This window comes from Delphinus delphis, chromosome 14, assembly GCF_949987515.2.
Source record: "Delphinus delphis chromosome 14, mDelDel1.2, whole genome shotgun sequence".
NCBI classification, from domain to species: domain Eukaryota; kingdom Metazoa; phylum Chordata; class Mammalia; order Artiodactyla; family Delphinidae; genus Delphinus; species Delphinus delphis.
Window position 1 is genome coordinate 26,390,435 of NC_082696.1, and position 20,654 is coordinate 26,411,088.

General features: G+C 41.3%; 2 protein-coding genes across 2 annotated transcripts in view; both read left to right on the plus strand.

Annotated features, from left to right (window-relative positions):
• The window catches only part of IL20RA (interleukin 20 receptor subunit alpha), a 56,154-nt gene extending 36,291 nt beyond the window's left edge, over nucleotides 1–19,863 (plus strand). Inside the window, exon 8 of the transcript XR_009521918.1 lies at nucleotides 18,745–19,863. The gene's annotated coding sequence lies outside the window, so the exon portion shown is untranslated. The remainder of the gene's footprint in view (nucleotides 1–18,744) is intronic.
• LOC132437256 (small ribosomal subunit protein uS3m) lies at nucleotides 13,108–13,727 on the plus strand. The gene has a single exon (XM_060030515.1). The coding sequence runs from the start codon at nucleotides 13,118–13,120 to the stop codon at nucleotides 13,619–13,621; it is 504 nt and encodes a 167-aa protein (XP_059886498.1). The 5' UTR covers nucleotides 13,108–13,117; the 3' UTR covers nucleotides 13,622–13,727.
• Nucleotides 19,864–20,654: the final 791 nt, after the last annotated feature.

Below are 20,654 nucleotides of genomic sequence, written 5' to 3' on the forward strand. Positions count from 1 at the left end.
GTTAAGTTGAGCCATATAAAATTGTTGATATTTGACCATTTTTGACCTGCAGAGACAGCAAGTTCGTATGATTTCCCTTAGCATATGTTTGCTTTAATCATGAGCTCATGATCCGTTGATACTCTTTCAGAAAAACAGATATCATCCGTATTTTCTCATTTATATTCTTGGCACAGACAGACAACCCTGGTAAGAGAGATGGATTCTGAAGTCATGGTCTTTTCAGATTGTCCACAAATCCAAACAGCTTCTGATCTAGTGATTTAATTTAGAGCATAATTCTATTAACCAGAGTGTTCTGTTCTTCTCAATCTTTGTAAAACTAATTCTGCTAATTTTGAAGAACAAATTTATTATTAAATAAATATGTAAGAGAGAGTGTATTAAAATTTTGACATAATTTACTGTGGAAACGAACGTATATCATAAAACAATACTACCCTAGCTAATTTCCACTATTCCCATCTCCTTCACCATTTGCTTCAAAACAGCCAGTTTTGAAGAACAAATTTATTATTACTATAAAGGAAATTCAGGAGTGGGAAAGAATGAGTTGCTATTAAGAGCAAAAAGAAAATAAAATGATTGATGATTGTTTGGCTTATTCATTTCATTCACAAAATACTTACTGAGCATCTACTATGTCCTACAATGTCCTCGTTGTAGGGAGGATAACAACAACCTTAGGGTTACTTTGAGGATGAAAAAGCGTTAGAACGTAGAAGGCATTTAGAACGGTGCCTGGCACATAGCGAGTGTTAGGTGTTTGTTATCGTTGTGCTTAACACCAGGAAAAGAAGCCATTTAGACATAGGACTATTTTGATTCAAAGGCAGAGTTTGCCTCTCTTTGTTTCTCTTACCGAAAAGTACAAGAGTAATTTGCTTCCTACTTTATGCCTTCAGATTGAAATCCATCTGTGGTTTTGTAAAAGGGAATCTAATTCTGAGTTGCTTTCACATCTCTTATCATTCTAAGCATATCAGAAGTATTGAGCCTTTGTAAAATTTTGTTTCTTTAGTACTTTGCAACATACATAATGCACGCAGATATATATATATATATATATATTCAAATGTGAGTGTACAGTAGGTATGTCTTGTGGGGGAAAGTGACACAGTCTTCGATGCAGTCTACCTTTATGAGCAACAATCATCGTGCTTCCTGTCACCTCTGTGGCCAGAGCCTCAGCAGCTCTGAGAAGTCACCCTCTGGGGCCTCATTAGATTCCATCCCTAAGCCTGAGGTCCCAGTGGAGCTGGGAAGTTGAGGTTTCAGAATCTTTGACCAGCACCTTCATCCTTTCACCAGCTGTTCATCAGTTTTAGGATTTCACATACCTCTTCCACATTAGGTGATTTTTCCACATGAAAATGTCTGCTAGTGGCTCTATGTCCATACCCCATAAATTCTAAACAACTGGGTGAATAAAAATACCCCCTGCTACAAAGTGAATGAAACCTAGTGCCACATCCTGCACATGGGAATGAAGTAGAAGAGGGACATTTGTCCCCTCAGCCTACAACATGGGGAAGATCGGGTGCCCCCAGGCTGAGTTCACCTCAAAGGAAATCAGTGCAGGGAAAAACTATTTGTACAGCCCAGAGTGCAAGTCAGCACAGTGTGGTAAATCTAATGAGAACATCAAATAGAGGGCTACACCAGTATGGATCAGTGCACCTGGGTCATAAATCAAATTCTTTCTGGCCCACACACTGCCATCCCACATCTTGAGATGAATTTTTGCTAAATTACCTTGGAAAGAACTTTTTCTATTTCCTTTGTGGTTCCCACATTATATCTTCCATAAAGCTTCTATCCACGGTTTTTCAAAGACTTTGCTCAAGAATATGTGCCTATAATTTTTTAATAAATAATGCAATAAATTAGAAGTTTGGGATTAACAGATACACACTACTATATATAAAATAGATAATCAACAAGGACCTACTATATAGCACAGGGAACTGTACTCAATATTCTATAATAACCTATATGGGGTAAGAATCTGAAAAAGAAAAAATCTGAAAAAGAGATCATATGTATATGTAAAACTGAATTCCTTTGCTGTACACCTGAAGCTAACACAACATTCTAAATCAACTATACCCCAATATGAAATAAAAATTAAATTAACACATAAATAAATAAACATTTTTTAAATGTAAAAAAGAAGAGTGTGACTACAGACAAATTACCAGCAAGATATATTACTGCTTAGTTTCAAGCAGCCTATTGGCTAGTTGCAGTTCAGCCAATAAACTTAGAATATTTTAAAATCTAATAAATAAATAGTGCAATGGTTGTGGGTATTTTAAGACTAGATTTTATTTTTTTCTGTAGAAGATAAATGTACACATAAAAAAATGTACACATACTCATTACAAACTAACTAGAGATAAAGGGGGGAAAATTAAAATTACCTGTAATACTCCCACCCAGATTTAACCACTGTACACATCTTAGGGTAGGGAAATGATTCTCAGCTGGGGGTGATTTTGTCCCCGATGGGACACCTGGCGATATCTGGAGACATTTTTGGTTGTCACAACTCTAGGGAGAGGGTGCTGCTGGCATCTAGTGGGGAGAGGCCAAGAATACTCTTCCACATCCTACGATGCCCAGGGTAGCCCCCCACAGCAAAGAGTTATCTGGCCAAAAATGTCAATAGTGCCCACATTGATAAACACTGGTGTAGAATTTTCCAGACACTTTCAATACATTTATGTATCTATTTTTCCTCAAAAGAGGGATCCTACTGAACTTTTATAACTTGCTCTTTTCACTCACTCGAAAATATATAACTGTCTTAACTATACTTAGATTAACTTTATGAAGCACCAATCTTATTCAAACTAGAACAACTGAAATGACAGGTGATGAATTATTTTTTCTAAACTTAATGCTTTAAAACTTTTTTAGTCAAACAGCAACCAAAAGTTGGCATTATTAAGAGCAAAGTGATATGAATCCTTCAAAGAAAACTGAACCTCTCCAAAATGTTATTTCCTGGAACTCACTGCCTCTGCAGAGTGACTGGATGACTCTTAGATGGTCGTGTATCTTCCCTTTGAGGGTGTTGGACTCCCCTGTGCTTAGTTTTGACCACCTCCCACCTTTCCTCTAAAGGTCTTCAGGATCTTCAGTGACAGATCCTTGAAGGCATCTTGGCTTTCACTGTAAATCCTGGATAAACATTCATGTTTATCACTGAGTTTCCTCCAGATTCCTTTGCCTATGGCAGCCACAAGATTTCTTTTGTACTTTACTAGTTTTAGACTGCAACAAATCTTCCAGGTGGTTTTCATTTCTGAATGCCAGTAAAGATGGCAGGTTAAGGCTCTGAAAGCATTGCTTCATCCAAGGCTCCCTACCGGGAGGGGTTTCGTTGTGTTGGTGCCGGTTGAAGGAGTCTCCTTCTGTCCTCAGGCAAGGCTGCCTCTTCATGGGTTTCCCTAAAACCCTGTCTCTGGCACTTTGCTAAATCTGGAAACAGACGAGGTATTTTCTCCCTTACTTCCTCAACAGATTTCTTTTTGACATCTCAATCCGTCGTTCTCTAGATTAAGTGGTATTTGGTATTAAGTGGTATAAAGCCATATGTCCATCGTCTGGTGTTTGTGTTTTCACGCCCAGGCCACTGAGACAATGAACGCTGCTGGGGATAGCTACCATCTGCCATTTGCCTGTCCCTGGGACTGACTTTTGTGGGACGTATGAATTAGCCACTGCTTTTAGAGGTCCCATAGAGTTAAGATAGTTTACATATTCTTCCTTCTCCTCGAGTGCATTCTTCTCCAATCTGAAATGCAGACGCTTCAGAACATTTGATGTGAGAGGGGAAAAAAAATCAGTGGGAATTTTAATCCCAACCCCCCCCCAAAAAGGAGGCATGGGATATTGGATCTCCATTAAATTTGTCAACTTTGTGCTTTTAAAAGAATTTCGCAGCATTTGACTAACAAAGGGATGTATGGACTGTCTACTGAAAAAAACTGCACAACCTAAAGGGTGAGAATTATATTTTATTCGGCAGACCTTCTGAGGACTGAAGCCCGGGAGGCAGCCTCTCACATAACTCTGATAGACTGTTCCGAAGAGATAAGAGAAGAGCCAGGCTATATAAGAGTTTTTGCAAAAAAAACGTCAGTCATAGAATATTGAGCAGTCCCCTGTGCTATACAGTTAATTCTTTATTGGTTATCTAGTTTAAATATAGCAATGTGTACATGTCAATCCCAAACTCCCGCTCTATCCCGATCTATTGAACACTGCTCAATGTTCTGTAATAACCTAAATGGGAAAAGAATTTGAAAAAGAATAGATACATGTATATGTGTAACTGAATCACTGTTGTACACCTGAAACTCACACAACATTGTTAATCAACTATGCTCCAATATAAAATAAAAATTAAAAAAAAAACCATCAATCAGAACATCAAAAGACTACTGCTAATTAAAGAAAACCAGACATATCAAGTTAATGAATTTAGTGCTTTTCCGTGTCTGGGAAGATCCAAGAGTCTGGGCTCATTGAAATCATTCCTTTGATATGCACCTTAACTATCTATGGCCAACGTCCTGCTTTTCTCCATCCTGAAACACCTCAGCGTGCACTGTCAGGATACGGCAGGCGACATTTTTCATCCACATTACCTTAGGCAATTTATTTAACCTTTTGGGACCAACTTCCCTCATCTATGAAATAAGGATAATAATTGTCCCTACTTCCTAGGGTTGTGGGAGGTTTAAAGGAATCAATATATTGAAAGTTCTTAGAAGAGTGCCTGACACAAAATGAGTGTATTTATCTATCAGCGGAAGAAAGCCATGGACAGGAAGGAACTACACATCCACATGGCAACGTGTATCTCACAGGCGTGTTGAGCAAAAATAGTGATTTCTAGAGAATATACAGAGGATAAATCCATTTACATAACATCTCGAGAAATACAAAATTAAACACTAGTCATATATACATGGTAAAACTATAAAGAAAGGCAAGGAAATGATTAACACAAAGTTTAAGATCATGGATTCCCGCCGTGGACTGAAGGGGATGGGAGTGCACAGAGCTCACGGGAACTTCAGCGGAACTAGTAACAGTCTCCTTAAACATGGTAGAAGCAGTGTATTCCTTTGATTATTCTTCTTTAAACTGCACATATGTATTAATATATCCTCTAATGTGTGTATATTTAATTAAGGAAAACAATAATGGTACCCCAAAGCCCCTAAATTTTGTGTCATTCTCATAGGTTCCATAACCAGTGTCAGCTTTGTACCATTGGTAAAGCTATTTGGAATGATGATCGCTCTTAAACATTTTCCCTTGCAAGTCGGAAACAAGTATTTTATGACGATATTCTGTTTACCGATCTTCTTAGTTTCCCAAGATTTGATTATGCCTAAAATTCTGAACAGAAAAGAACTATTGACCAATTGATTCATTGGGTTTCCGTGGTGAAGGGCGTGCCTTGGCTCGGCTGAGAACTGCCATTATTCAGAGTGAATACCTGAGCCCTGGCAGGAAGTGAGGAGGACACGTGATTCACACAAACTTCTGAAATGCAAGCGCCTTCTCCTACTCACAGGTAATAATGAGTTAAAAAGATCTCAGGCGGGCTTTCCTGGTGGCGCAGTGGTTGAGAGTCCGCCTGCCGATGCAGGGACACGGGTTTGTGCCCCGGTCCGCGAAGATCCCACATGCCGCGGAGCGGCTGGGCCCGTGAGCCATGGCCGCTGAGCCTGCGCGTCCGGAGCCTGTGCTCCGCAACGGGAGAGGCCACAGCAGTGAGAGGCCCGCGTACCTCAAAAAAAAAAGATCTCAGGCAGGCAGGCAGGCAGGCAGGCAGTCCCACTGACAAAAATTACATAGTGTAAATAAATCCCTTCCTTATGAAGCAGCTAATAGTTGATCTCTGCTGATTTTAGGATGCAGAGAAGAAGGATTACGACTTTCAAATGCTCTGCCTTTACACTCCAGCTAACTGTTCCTTTCTGTAATAAGCTTGCCTTGGTTACACATGCTTAGTGACCACTGGCAAATAGAATGTGTTTGCTTTTCCTAAGTCCCATATTTCCAGCCAGCTTGTTGCCAGCAGCTTCCAAAATGAAAAATTTGCAAAATTACAAATTTAAACACTTTCAAGTGGAAACGCCTTTGATCCAGGCATAATGATGAACTTTAAACATTTAACTTTCCCCCAAATGAAGTATAAACAGAAGTATAATTAAGGTGTGCTAATATTTCTTCTTAGCCACCCACATGATCTTAACGCCAGTTTCAAAAACCTAGAGTGTATGTTCATTCTGAGCATCACATTTTAACAAAGGCTTGAACAACCAAAAAGCGTCTCAAAGAGAGTCCAGGAACCAGGACATAAGGGGAAGTGTGGAGGGAATCCAGGGTTTGGTGAAGTCCAAACAGCTGCCACATGCAAAGGACTTTTCTATGAGTGAGGACATTGGCCACGTGTTTATTGCTCCAGAGAAAGAAATTAGGACACATATTTGGGAGTTGCTAGAAGGCAGAGTTCAGTTCCAAGGAAGGAAGGGCTTTCTATAATTAAGTGGCAGCTCTTAATTCATAACCATATGAGGAACTGAGTTCCCTGTCACAGGAAAGGTTCAAGCATGGGCTGGTTTCTGCTGACGCTTTTGCAGAGAGGATTCCTCCATGGGGCTGGGGGTTGACATAGGTGGTCTTTAAGTTCTCTTCTGCCTCTAAATGTCTACTATGAAAAAACAATATTTGGGATCTTCTTTATTTCCCCCCTTTTTCTCCTTTTTCTTCCAGGCAATTCACTAGCTAGTCACTTATCCTGTTTTTCATAAATTGCCATAGACCCGCTCTTTGTGGACAGCTAAGGCGAGCCAAGTAGTGCCTTTCCCTGAATGTGATGTACAAGAGCTTAGAAATTCTTACCTGGGGGACTTCCCTGTCAGTCCAGTGATTAGGACTTTGCACTTTCACTGCCGTGGGGCTGGGTTTGATCCTTGGTTGGGGAACTAGGATACTGCAGGCCGCACTGTGCAGCCAAAAAAAATATTTTTTTAATAAAAATAACAAAATAAGGGGTTTCCCTGGTTGCGCAGTGGTTGAGAGTCCACCTGCCGAGGCAGCGGACACGGGTTCATGCCCCGGTCCGGGAAGATCCCACATGCCATGGAGCGGCTGGGCCCGTGAGCCATGGCCGCTGGGCCTGCGCGTCTGGAGCCTGTGCTCTGCAACGGGAGAGGCCACAACAGTGAGAGGCCCGCATACCGCAAAAAAAATAATAATAAATAAATAAATAAAAAAGGAGTGAAGTGTTATATTTTAAAAAAAAGAAAAAGAAAAATTCCCACCTGAAGCATTTGGCACTAGACAGACTCTTCTGAGCTCTCTCCCTTACAAAAAAACAGTGTGAGTCTAAAAACCAGTGTCTTTTTAAAAATTATTTCTCCTTGTCATTGCTATCCTGCCTAAGCAAGTCTCTTTTATCATTTTTTTTTCCTTAATGAAGGTTTTGGGTTGTCAGAAAAGGGAACACTTCACACAAATAAGGCTCAGAACCCATCTTGTTTCCATAAATCTCTTTCTGACTCTGAGACCAGGACCAGACAGCTATGTATCAAAGAAGTACAAATAAATGACAGGTTAAGAGTGGTTTACAATTTAAAAACATTGCCTATATCACCCTTCAACCTGAATAAATATTATCTGTTCTCCTTCCAATTATACAGAAAAGCCCAAAGTAGTTAGCACTGAAGTAGAGGTTTCTTTGCTGGAAGCATCAGAGTAAGCTGGTAAATACAACTTAGCCAGTATCTCGTTTCTTAGTGTACTCAAGGTCTCAGGTATGCCTAGGTCTAAATATCATATTATCGTTCTTTTCCAACAGCTAGAGAAAGTGAGAATCGAATGAACAGAGATGGGAGGGAAGGGGGTCTCTTCATAGCCCAGCACCTTGAACAGTGCGCAGCACTCAGCTCAAACTTGTGATGAACGAGCAAGTGCATGGGAAAGTGTGAGCAAAGACAGGGGCATTTAAGGGCACACTGTACTTAGTTGGGAAAGGAATGTGAATAACTCTAAAAATATTCTTACATGTAATATATTACTTAACTTCTAGAATGTAAACTCCATGAAGGTAGGGATTTTTTTTAAGGTTTCAAATTATATTTACCTGAATTGATCAATTTGGGTCAAGTCAAGGAGAATACTGGACTATATCAACACGAACTCTTTTCAAGTACGGTGAGTTGTGTTCAGTGAGGCTACATCTCTGTTTAGATCCAAAGTTAAGATCTCTGATAGTGGATTGATGAAAGCTTTGATTTTAGCAGTTTCATGAGTAAAGATGTTTCATAGGGCCAAGTGGACCAAAATATTGAAGGCAGGGATTTTGACCTTTTTTTTCACTCTATGTTCCTAGCACCTAAATAAGTGTCTACTATATAGTAATTTCTCAGTAAATATTTGCTGATGGAAAATATGAATAAATGAATCTTGAAAATTATGTGAATTAGTGCCCAGAAATATACCCACACAAATGTAGTTTACTGATCTTTGATCCAGCCACAAAGGCAAATCAATAATTGAATTGAGAAAGGATAATGTAATCAATAAATGGTGTTGGAACAATCCACAGGCAAAAAAAATAACCTAGACAAAGACTTTGCACCTCTCACAAAAATTAACTCAAAATGGAGCACAGACCTTAATTTAAAATGCAAAACTATGAAACTTTCAGAAGAAAACATAGTAGAATAGGTGACCTTGGGTTTAACAATGAGTTTTTAATTACCAAACCAAAAATATATTCCAGAAAGGGGTTCTTGGCCGAGGGAAGGGCAAGTGCTAAGTCTCTGGGATGTACTTGTAGTTTGAAGGGAAGGTCAGAAGGAAGGCAGGTAGTACATAGTGAGCCAGGAGGAACCTGGAAGAAGATGAGGGCAGGGGGCAGGTAAAAACCAGGAGCTTTTTTTTTTTTAAGTGGAGTTGATTTACAATGCTGTGTTAATTTCTGCTGACAGCAAAGTGATTCGGTAATACGTATATATATAGTCTTTTTCATATTTTCTCCATTTTAGTTCATTACGGGATACTGAATACAGTTCCCTGTACTCCACAGTAGGACCTTGTTGTTTATCCATTCTGTATATGAGTTTGCACCTGCTAATCCCAAACTCCCACCCCATCCCTCCCCCACACCCCGTTCTCCTTGGCAGCTACAAGTCTGTTCTCTACGTCTGTGAGTCTGTTTTCGTTTTGCAGACAAGTTCATTTGTGCCATATTTTAGATTCCACATGTAAGTGATATCATATGAAGACCATATGTGGTAAGACGTTTGGGTTACACTTTAATGACAATGAGAAGCCACCAGAAAGTTTTATGCAGGAGACTGATACGATGTGATGCAGTCAACAAACATCAGTTGACTGAATCTGGACGACTGTGTGCAGGTAGATAGTGGTCACCTTCACTTTAAAAAAGAGAGAAACGAAGACCCAACACAGCCAAAAATAAAAAGTAAAAAAAAAAAAAAAAAATCCCAAAGTGAGATACAGCAACTAAAATGAAGACTCGAGATCAGACAAACTAATATGAAGAATCAAGTAGAGGCAAAAGCTTCTGTGTTGGGAGAATCAAGTCCCACTGAAGGGGGAGGCCACTTGAGGCCATGAGCAAAGCTACTGTCAAAAAGAAACTGGGTTCAGGAAATTCATCTTGCAAAAATACTTGAGCAAATGCACAGGAATATAACTATGTTCATCACTGCATTGACCATAGCAAAGATTTTTAAATAATTTGAATCTCCAACAACAAAAGATGAATTTTGTTACATCCATACAAGGCAAAATTAGGCAACCATTAGAATCAAGGAACATGTTCATATTATATTAAGCAGGAAAATATTAAAAAGTGATGAAATGAATCACATTTTTACAAATATACATTTTTATAAATACTTTTTATAAATATGCATATAAGAGTGCATTGTTTTTCTTTCTGCTTACATGTTTTCTCATTTTCATCATGGTCATGCATCACTTGTGACATTTAGAAAAGTGTGGAAATTCTATTAGGAGCACATTCATGCTATTACCCGCACCACCCTCAAGGACAGAGAGGCCTCTAGCTATCGCATTTTTTTTTTTTTTTTTTTTTTTTTTTGCGTTACGCAGGCCTCTCACTGTTGTGGCCTCTCCCGTCGCGGAGCACAGGTTCCGGACGCGCAGGCTCAGTGGCCATGGCCCACGGGCCCAGCCGCTCCGCGGCATGTGGGATCTTCCCGGACCGGGGCACGAACCCGTGTTCCCTGCATCGGCAAGCGGACTCTCAATCACTGCGCCACCAGGGAAGCCCTAGCTATCGCATTTTTAAAGACCAAAGACTCACAGAAAAAGTAATTAGGATGGAACAGTGAGAATTAAATGAACTACATCCTTCCAACAATGTTATAAGTACAGGCACAGTGTATAAACTCAGACAGGAACATTCAAAAATGTATTTGAAATTAGGAAGTAAAACCTGATGGGCACGCTGACGGTGAATCGTCCCCTGAGACGTCTATCAGGCTGGAAATTAGCAAACAGCGCAGTCTACCACCCGAAGAATAATGATAGCTCTTCAACGCAGTCCCAGAAAAAGGAGCTCATACAACCTTGGGAACCTTTAATTTTAACTATTTAAAAGAACCAAAGTAAACTTTGTAGTTGTAAGTGGGATGAATTAGCTGAATATTTCAATACTGCTAGATATAAACAGATGCTCTCTTAGGAAGCCATGTTTGGTTTGTTTAGAATCTGAAATGCAAATATATTTGTAGGAGCAAGGCCCTAACCCTCAATAAGTCTGCCTTTTAAACAGCATTCAAGGCTAGGTGGTAGGTATGATAGAAAAGAATTATTAAAGACCCTACGTATCTGATAAGGCAGTTAGTGAACATAAATATCTCTGAGTCATAGCTGTATTTCCAGGGAAAGTACAGAAATCAGCGCCTAAGGATTAAATTTGGAGACCCCCAGCAAAATTTCAGACAAGCCCAGAATTCATCTACGAATGCATAAACTCGGCCTGTCTCTGACAGAGAAGGTTCCCGCCTCTGGTTCCTACATATGCCCTCAACTGCGGAGCCACCCAAGCCGTCTTCACATCCCTGAGCATCTGCTGACTTGAGTTCCACGCTGCTGCCGGGGTCAGGACTCTGAGAAAGCCGGAGTGGGAAGCAGTTGCGAGCAGGTGCAGCCCCTGCCGCCTTTCCTTCCGCGGAGCGTTCCTGCGGCTCAGCTTCCAGGGAGGTGGCTGGCTCAGTGCGGGAAGGCAGAGCGCACCGACCGTCTTCCGTGAAGTGCAGCAGGCAAAGCCACTGACCTTTACATCCCAGACTGGCTCCTTCGGGTCCAACGGTCGTTCCAGAGGAGAGTCGTCTTCATCACCCTCCCCTAAGGACGAGGAGCCGTTCGTGACAGGAGAGCCCATTCTCAGCGCGCCCCCTCCACTTGCATTCAGAAACGGCACAGGGTTAGTCCCTGCGCCCCTCCCGCAATCCCACAGCCCCTGGTCGGGGGCAGCAAGTCCAGGGAGAGGTGATGAGCCTCTCTCTGCCCCCAGGAGCTAGGCTGTGTGCCCTTTCCTTGGCGGCCCCCTTCCCAGCTAAATGCTTCCAGAATGATTTCCCCACCCAGAGGTGGCTGAAGTGGGAACGGTTCACCTCTACCTGGCAACTAGCCAGCCACACTTACTGAACAACTTTCAGGTTTACAGAAAATCCCAGCTGCTCGCGGGGGACGGGGAGGGAGGGTTTCAAAAGAAATAAAAGCATGGCTCCTCCAACCGAGAGACATAAAGAATAAGACATAAAGACCAAGAAGGCCCACTGCCCAGTGTCGTTTGAATTCGCACACCCATATCCTTGCAGTATAGTGTTGATCCAACTAGAGATTTTGTAGTGACAAAATCTGCTATTTGATCTCACAAATTTAGCAATCTGATAGAGGAAGCTATATTTCATGGGCAAGGATGAACATCCTCAGGAGTGTTTTTGGAAGCTGGTTTTCCTTACACAATGTGATTCTTATTTTCTCTTGTTTCTGTTCCTGCTTCAAAGCCAACTGAGATTTTATAACTCATTTTTTCATACGTATCAATCATGACTCATAGCTATCTGATAAAGGATAAAATGCTTCTGTTTCTCAGGCTTAACTTCCAAAATTAAACATTCAAATAAAAGAAAATTACATTGCTCCAGTAGATGTCAGTGATTAAAATCACGAAAACAGTTCTTTTCAGAGAAGCTCCATAATGCATCTAGACTGTGTTTTCCCTTCATTCAACCCTGACCTAATTCTGAGCTTTTCTTTTAAGTGCATCTTGACTTAATTAATTGTTTACAAGTTGCCACTTGGAGATAAACTTCTTTTCTGAATAGATTCCCATGAGGACTTGGTCAGGAAGGCTGAATGAGGCCTCCTTGCCTTTAGGGAATGACAGGCTCCTACTGCACACGTATCCCTGGACCTGTGAGCACGCAGAGTGCCTATGAGTACACAGGGCCACTCCCGCTGCCCTGAGGTGGCACTGCCAGCGTCCCTCCAGATCCTACACCATCAGAGAGCGAATTGGTGTCTGCTACTTTTGTAAAAGCCACTGGAAATCTAAGGAGATGGAAAGGCTACTTGCCAGGGTCTTCAGAAGATCTGATCCAATATGACAACACAGACTTTTCAGTTGCCTTAAGAAAAATTCTGTTTGAAAGACTATGTCTGGAGCCAATAGCTATCTGCTCAAGCACGAAAGACATTTACAAATTTCCTCCGTTTTATCTTACTCCCTAAAGGGAGATGACTAGAAAAGGTCAGAGTGATTCTAATTGGTTTCTATAAGTCAAATAAATAAATTATTATTAAGCACCCACCAGATTTGGGTATTTGGGATAAATCATGTATGTCCTGCCCTCAAGGAACTTACAAGGACTTCTCTGTATACCGTTCATTTACAATGAGGTGTTTTATTCCCCAATACAGAAAATCACTACTAAATGGATTTCATACTTCCCTGACCTTATGTCATGATTCCCAAGTCTTCATTTAAAATGTCAGCTGTAGGCCCTCCGCTCGGCCCAAGATGGCGGCGCCCGTGTGTGGTGTGTGGCTCCGGCCGCTGGTGTTATCCTGGAACCGGGAGCTGCCATGCGTCTGGCGCACCCTGCACACCTCCGCGGCCTGCGCCAAGAACCGGGCGGCCCGAGTCCGAGTGGGCAAGGGGGACAAACCAGTGACCTACGAGGAGGCCCACGCGCCGCACCACATCGCCCATCGTAAGGGCTGGCTGTCACTGCACACAGGTAACCTGGATGGGGAGGACCATGCTGCAGAGAGAACAGTGGAAGATGTTTTCCTTCGTAAATTTATGCTGGGCACCTTCCCAGGCTGCCTGGCCGACCAGATTGTTCTAAAGCGCCGGGCTAACCAGGTGGAGATCTGTGCCCTGGTCCTGAGGCAGCTACCTGCACATAAGTTCTACTTCCTTGTGGGCTACAGTGAGACTCTGCTGTCCCACTTTTACAAGTGTCCTGTGCATCTGCACCTCCAGACTGTGCCCTCAAAGGTTGTGTATAAGTATATCTAGGACAACCCACCTGTTTGCATCAAACTGTAGCCTGCAAAGGACAGAAACTTGTGGAAAAGGACTGAAGTAGAAACAGGGGAAATGCATCCCCTCAGACTACTGAGGCTTTGTTTTCAAAGTTGGCTGTTGAATAAATAGACTCTCCATGTTGTGTTGCTTCTTGGTCTGCCTAGAGAACTAGAATAGGGTTTCTTTGAGGATGCTCCAGGGTTCCCAGGAAGGCTGCCAGTTCCTGAGGTTTAGGTAATAGCTATGGTTCAGTGAGTATCTTGTGCCCATCACTGTGTCAGGAACTTTACCTGAAGTTCTTTGTTTTCTCTTAAAATGGAAAGAGCCGTTTTTGGAGATTATAAAACAATATGGACACGTATTCAATCAGCCGTGAAGCTTACTTGTAATTCTACCCCAGAGAAAGCTACTGTGTACAGTTTGTTGTAATTCCAGATGTACTTTTATTTCCCCAGAAATAATGTAGCACACAGTCATCTATTAAAAAAGCTTAACTGCAAAAAAAAAAAAAAAAAAAATGTCAGCTGTAATAAGGTGATGCCCTTATTGGAGAGATTGGAGCCTCTCACTGTTTCTTCATGCCAGCCAGAAATCTCAGAGCAATCCTAGACTTTTCCTTCTCCCTCACCTCTCCCAACTCATCAGTCATCCTGAAGTGGAAATTCTACCTCCTTGATCTTTCATAGCTCACACATTTCTTCATTTCCACTGTCTTAATTAGGGCTTCTTCACGTCTCACCTGGAACACTTTAAATGTATTCTGGCTCATGGCCCTGGGCTCAGTCTTATCCAGCACTTAACCATTCGCCATACTATATCATAATGGCATTTTTGTTTGTCAATCTTTATGCTGGATTATAAGCCCTGTGGGTAGGCACTGAGTTTCCTGGACACCAAGCACAGTGATGGGCTAGTAGGAGGCACTCGGCTCATGTTCATTAAATGTATGTGAGAATGCAAAATGGGTGCATGTGTGCATTAAATGTCTCCAAACTACTGTGGTTTTACAGTTCCTTCTTTCAGTTTCCTCTCCAATGTCAATAATCACTTTATATGTTTTAGCAGCATTTCTGCTTTCCATTCACTTATTTCCACTATCCTAATAAATTTTTGGTTTTAATCTGCTGTGGGCTGGCAAACCAGAAAATCAAAATTATTTAGAGAGAGTATAAAGTAAGGGTGAGCAGGCTCTGACTGGGTCCCGCATCTACAATTAACGCAAATGAGCTTCAGTGCACTGATTCTGTGAGAGATGTCTCAGTACCTCAGGGAACTTTGTTCCATTGCTGGGTTCCAGATTGCAGGAGTTGTCAGTAAGCCTGAATTCTAGGTAACTAAGGTGTGACTATATTAAACTTTTTGGTAATTGGTGATTATTTTATTGAAGCAGAGTGCATTTATAATGCTGTGTTAGTTTTTGGTGTATAGCAAAGTGATTCAGTTATATATATATATTCTTTTTCATATTCTTTTCCATTATGGTTTATTATAGGATATTGAATATAGTTCCCTGTGCTATACAGTAGGACCTTGTTGTTTATCTATTTTATATACAGTAATTTGTACCTGCTAATTCCAAACTCCTAGTCTATCCCTCCCGCATCTCCTTTCCCCTTTGGTAACCATAATTTTGTTTTCTTTGTCTGTGAGCCTGTTTCTGTTTTGTAAATAAGTTCATTTGTGTCATATTTTAGATTCCACATATAAGTGATAGCATATGGTAGTTGTCAGTAATCAATGATTTTAATTTGTACTTTTAATTCAACAGGACTCTTCCAAGTTTGCTTCTGGAAATGTATAGCAAGACTCCTGATTTTAGTACATTTTAAAAATTATAGGTATGAATCTAACCCAAAAATGTTATTAAAATTTACCTCATTGGAAAATATTTATGTTGCTATTTTTGTTTGTATCTTTGCTGTTTAACTTTTTCAAATACAGTTTAATGTTAAGTGAGACAGTATGTCAGAAATCCATGTTGGAATGAATTGAGGATCCTCAACTAAAAATTCACGGACATTGCATTATTCTGTTGAAAATTTCCACCTAATCCTATTCTTAATGGGTTCTTTGTAGATGGAGAACTGAGCAACACAGCCCTGAAATACTTGTTAGCACAGAGCAGTGGTTTCTGCTTTTCCTTTTTAAACTGAGGTTGGTTACATTTAGGAGTGAAGATAGCGCACACCCTTAGAAAAGAAGTTGAGCTTGGAATTGAAGCCAGTTATCCTCCCCATGTGCATTTTATTGTTTCTTTTTAATTATTTATTTACTTATTTATTTTGCCTGCACCAGGTCTTAGTTGTGGCATGTATGCGGGATCTAGTTCCTCGACCAGGGATTGAACCCGGGCCCCCTGCATTGGGAGCACAGAGTCTTACCCACTGGACCACCAAGGAAGTCCCCACGTATGCATTTTAATTGCCTCACTTAAGAGCACAAGCCCAGTCCTCAGCCTTTGGAATCGCCTTCCATCTCAGCTCCTGCAGCTGGAGGCCTGGACATCCAGGAACACATGTGTGGCCAAGCCAGTTAGATTCTTTCTCTTGGAAATATAGAGTCAGGGCTCTGAGATGAAACTAATGGGTTGATGTTGAGCACTTGACCTAAAAGGTCATGTAGAGTCGGGATGGAAGTGGCCTGTTGGGTTATATGCAGCCATGAAAAGCTGATTAGAGAGAAAGGAAGCAGAGAGAAGAGACCCTAGGAGAGACGCAGAGTGTGACCTCAATTCAGAGAATGACCAGCTATATAATTGGCAGGGTTCAGCACATAATGGAAATGTGGACCCCCTTATTCAAAAGCAAGGGGGGAAATGCCACTAAAGGTACTAAAATATAAAGATTTTTCCTTTAAAATTATTCATAAAATGTACAGGGGTATATTAGTCAGCTAAGGCTGCCTTAACAAGGTACCACATACTGGGTGGCTTACAGAACAGAAATTTACTTTCTCACAGTTCTGGAGACTAGAAGTCCAAGATTAAGGTGCTGCTAGGCTTTCTGCTAAGAACTTTCTTCCTGGCTTGCAAATGGCTGCCTTCTTGGTGTATCTCATACAACCCTTACTCTGTGCACGCAGAAAGAGAGACATGTCGAGCGTCTCTTCCTCTTCTTATAAGGACACTTGTCCTATGAGATTAGAGCCCAAGCCTTATGGCCTTATTTAACTTTAATTACTTCTTTAATGGCCTTGTCTCCAACTACAGTCACATAGAAGGTTATTAGGATTTCAACATATGAACTGGGGACAGGGGACAGAATTCAGTCCATAACAAGGGAATAATCGTGACACATAGGAATCATTTACGAATTGAACTTACAAAATGAACAAAATAATATTCTTTTGTGTCACGATCTCATATAACACAATAAATAATAGTTTATTAGTGTGGTGGCTTGATTGATCATTAGGCTTTTCTGGCTCACTACTGCAAACATAATTATTAGGCCATCAAAATTTATACTTTTAGCAACTTCATTTTCAATTGATATTGAAAGCAATGTGAGGTGCTCTTGGAAAATTCAAGATTGAATTTTTTTTTTTTTTTTTTTTTTTGCGGTACGCAGGCCTCTCACTGTTGCGGCCTCTCCCGTTGCGGAGCACAGGCTCCGGACGCGCAGGCTCAGCGGCCGTGGCTCATGGGCCCAGCCGCTCCGTGGCATGTGAGATCTTCCCGGACGGGGGCACGAACCCGCGTCCCCCGCATCAGCAGGCGGACTCCCAACCACTGCGCCACCAGGGAAGCCCATGTCTATCTTCTGATAACTCCAGTTACTGGAGCCGTTAAGAGTATTTTATAGGCTGTGAAAACTTTGGGGAAATTTTCTGATTATTTATTTTGAAATACAAATATCAGTACATCTAGAGCTGATGATTCTTGCAGAACAGTTTTTCTTAAAAAATGTGATCCTTCATACAAATCCCTTTCATGTAAGTCTGGATCTAATTTTAAATGCAAATTTGAACAATGGCATGTTAACATTTCCTCTTATATTTCCTGTAACTTGTGGGGGTTATACAGAAATCTGACTTCATGATTTATATACAATTCAAACATCTGTTTATGTATTCTATCACTGTATCTTCCATTACAAGAGAAAACTAATTTTAAAATGATTTCCTTCATTAATAATTGGTTCACCTGATGCTTCATATGACAATAGTGTTCTTTTCCATCAGATGTGATGATCTTTAAGTTTAATTTCTATTTCTAGGCTTATGGATATGTATTTGGCAACGTTGCAACAGTTTTCAAAACCAGAGATTTTAAATTATGAAGAATTCTAGCAACTCACTGATAGGCTTTATTACAATGCCCACGTGTCTTTTTTTATTTAGTAATAATTTGCTGACAAAGTTTTACCAGCTGAGCTCCAGCAGTTCCTGGCCAAAGATTTAAGATTTGTGTCAGTGCCCCAGAGATAGGCTCCACGACCAGATCAGCAGACAGGCACCCACCATGGATCCTAGCATCGTCTTCAAACGCGGACCCTCCTCTCTCCAGAGCTATGGCTACTGCTGCCACTATTGCTGCTTCTGCTGCTGCTGTCGCCATCATCACCACCAATCCGGACCCAGGTCCCAGCCTTGGCGTGTGCAGCCAGGCTAACTGCTTAGCACGAACATTGGCCACTGCTCACAGTGCCACAGGACAAAGCCAGCGTGCATGAGGGCGTGTGTGTGTGTGTGTGTGTGTGTGTGTGTGTGTGCTGTGACTTCACATATCTCCTCTTTGCACAGGCATGTTCCATTATCTATTCAGACTTAACTTACAAAACACAACCTCCTCATTGGCCAGTTCTGGCACCATCCCTCGGGAATCCAAGCTGTGCTTGTGTCTTGTCCTTGGATGCTCATAAGATGGCCCACTGTATTTTTGCAAAAAATCCCCTATTGGATGCCCAGTCATTGTCCTTTCTCTCTTCTTTACTAAAAGAAAAGTTAGTCTTTTCAGGGGAGCCATATGCCACTTCCCAGAATTCCTTACATCTAAAGGTAATTATGCAACTCAGAGCCAATAAAAAATAATCAGAAGGCTGTTCTAGATTTCTGGTGTTTGGTTTCCTGATACACATATGGCCTTCTTTCTGTTCCTCTTCTTCTTCCTACAGGAATGCACACATGAGGCTGGAGGTAGAAGAGCCGTCTTGCAAGCATGAAGCAAAAAGCAAGAAGGTTGAGCTGGAACACTGTTCACTGATACCATCAGGAAGCAGCTACACCAATCCCAGACTGCCAACTTCTGAACTTCTTATTTTATTAGAAACATAAATTCTTTTGGTTGGGTGCTGAATCCAGTTCTTATTATATGCAGCCAAATGAAATCTTAACTGAGATACCCCTTTGCTTACGTTACCTTGGGTGGGTTTTTGTTTCTTGCAACTTGCTGTCTTTGCACCATCCATACCCTATGGATCCTTTTCCTGCACAAGGGCCTTCCCTCAAGGTGCTTTCACTCCTACCAACCAGTACCTGCAGCTCTTTGTTAGAGGACTACTCTCAGGCTGCCCAGCCTGTTGGTCTTAAGAGCTATAACTACCCGGGAATTTACATCCCCTGGGAGCTATTTGTAACCCTTGCCTTACTCTGGATGGTTTTACTTACTGCAGGATTGAGTAAGAGTTATGCTCTGTGAGATATTGATCTGACACTCTTGCACAATCCGACTCCCCTACCAGTTTCTCCTAGGGACATTTCCTAATAAACTACTTTCCCATGAATCCTTATCTCAGGGTCCACTTATGGGAAACTCAACCTAAGATGCAATCCAAAGATCCCTGAATAGAATACATATTCTCAAGTGCTAGGGACTGAATGTTTGTGTCCTCTCAAAACTCTTTTGTCGAAACACTTTGTCCCCAGTTTGATGGTATTTGGTGGTGGTAAATAGGAAATTAGGCCTTAAGGGTGGAGTCCCCATGATTATAAGTGCCCTTATAAAAAGAGGAAGAGACATGAGATCTCTCTCCCTCTTTTTTTTTGTGCACATGCCAAGGAAAGGTCATGTGAGGACATAACCACATGGACCCTCACTAAGGGCATCGTGGCACCCTGATCTTGGACTTCTAGCCTCCAGAAACATGAGAAATAAACATTTATTGTTTAAGTCATCTAGTCTATTGTAATCTGCTATAGCAAACTGACTAAGATACTAAGGGACTTAAAAGTAATTTAAAAGCCAATCAGTTTTGATGTTTGTTGTACATTCAAGTCTTTAACAGAAATAAAGGTATCCTTCTTTGCATCGAGCATAAGCTCCATCCCTCTTCATCTATCCCGTCTGACAGCAGCCCAGGAATTGTTGTCACCCTCAACCTCCTCATTACCTCCCAACGCTGTGCTTTCTTAATCCTAAAGTCCTAATTATCTCGCTGCTCTTTTTTGGCCATTGAAGGCGGGCATTTCAGACTTTTGTTTTGTGCGCAAAAGAAAATTGAATGGCTTTATTCACAGCCTGATTCTCTTTTATCCTGATGCTATGAGTCGTCTCCTTGATGTCAGCAAGGCCGGGAATTATTTTTAAAGGCCTAAATCAATACTTTCATTGAGAAAACTGGACCATGCGGGCTTGCAAGCTGCAGATGAAAAGCTGAAACCCTTTCCAATAGCTCAGTTCTGAGGGCTGAGATCAAGGCAGATGGCTCAGTGTCCCTCGATATGATTTGATTACCTGTCACTGCCAGATGCCCAGTCTGAGGTACGTGAAGAGAAGCACAGACAGCTGAAATTACACTGTTTAGGAAGCAGAGGTACTCGTTCAATTCAGTGACTGAGAAGCAAAATGCTCCTTCAGGTTTTAAGGAAACACAATTTTTCGAAAATTGGAAATGTCTTCCTGTCTTAAGAGGTCTGTCTTAACACATCGCCATCTGGCTCCTGGTTTTCACTGAATCTTTGTTATTCCAGAGTTATACCAAGCTGGGTTTAGAAACTGTCCCAATAAAGGGGACCATTAATTCCATAGACTTATAGAACTGTGGGGCTTAAGGGAAACTTCCAGATCAGATAGTGCTGAGTTCGT

Bases quoted from the DNA above. Each gene is read 5' to 3' on its own strand.
- LOC132437256 (XM_060030515.1), top strand. From the start codon at position 13,118: ATGGCGGCGCCCGTGTGTGGTGTGTGGCTCCGGCCGCTGGTGTTATCC.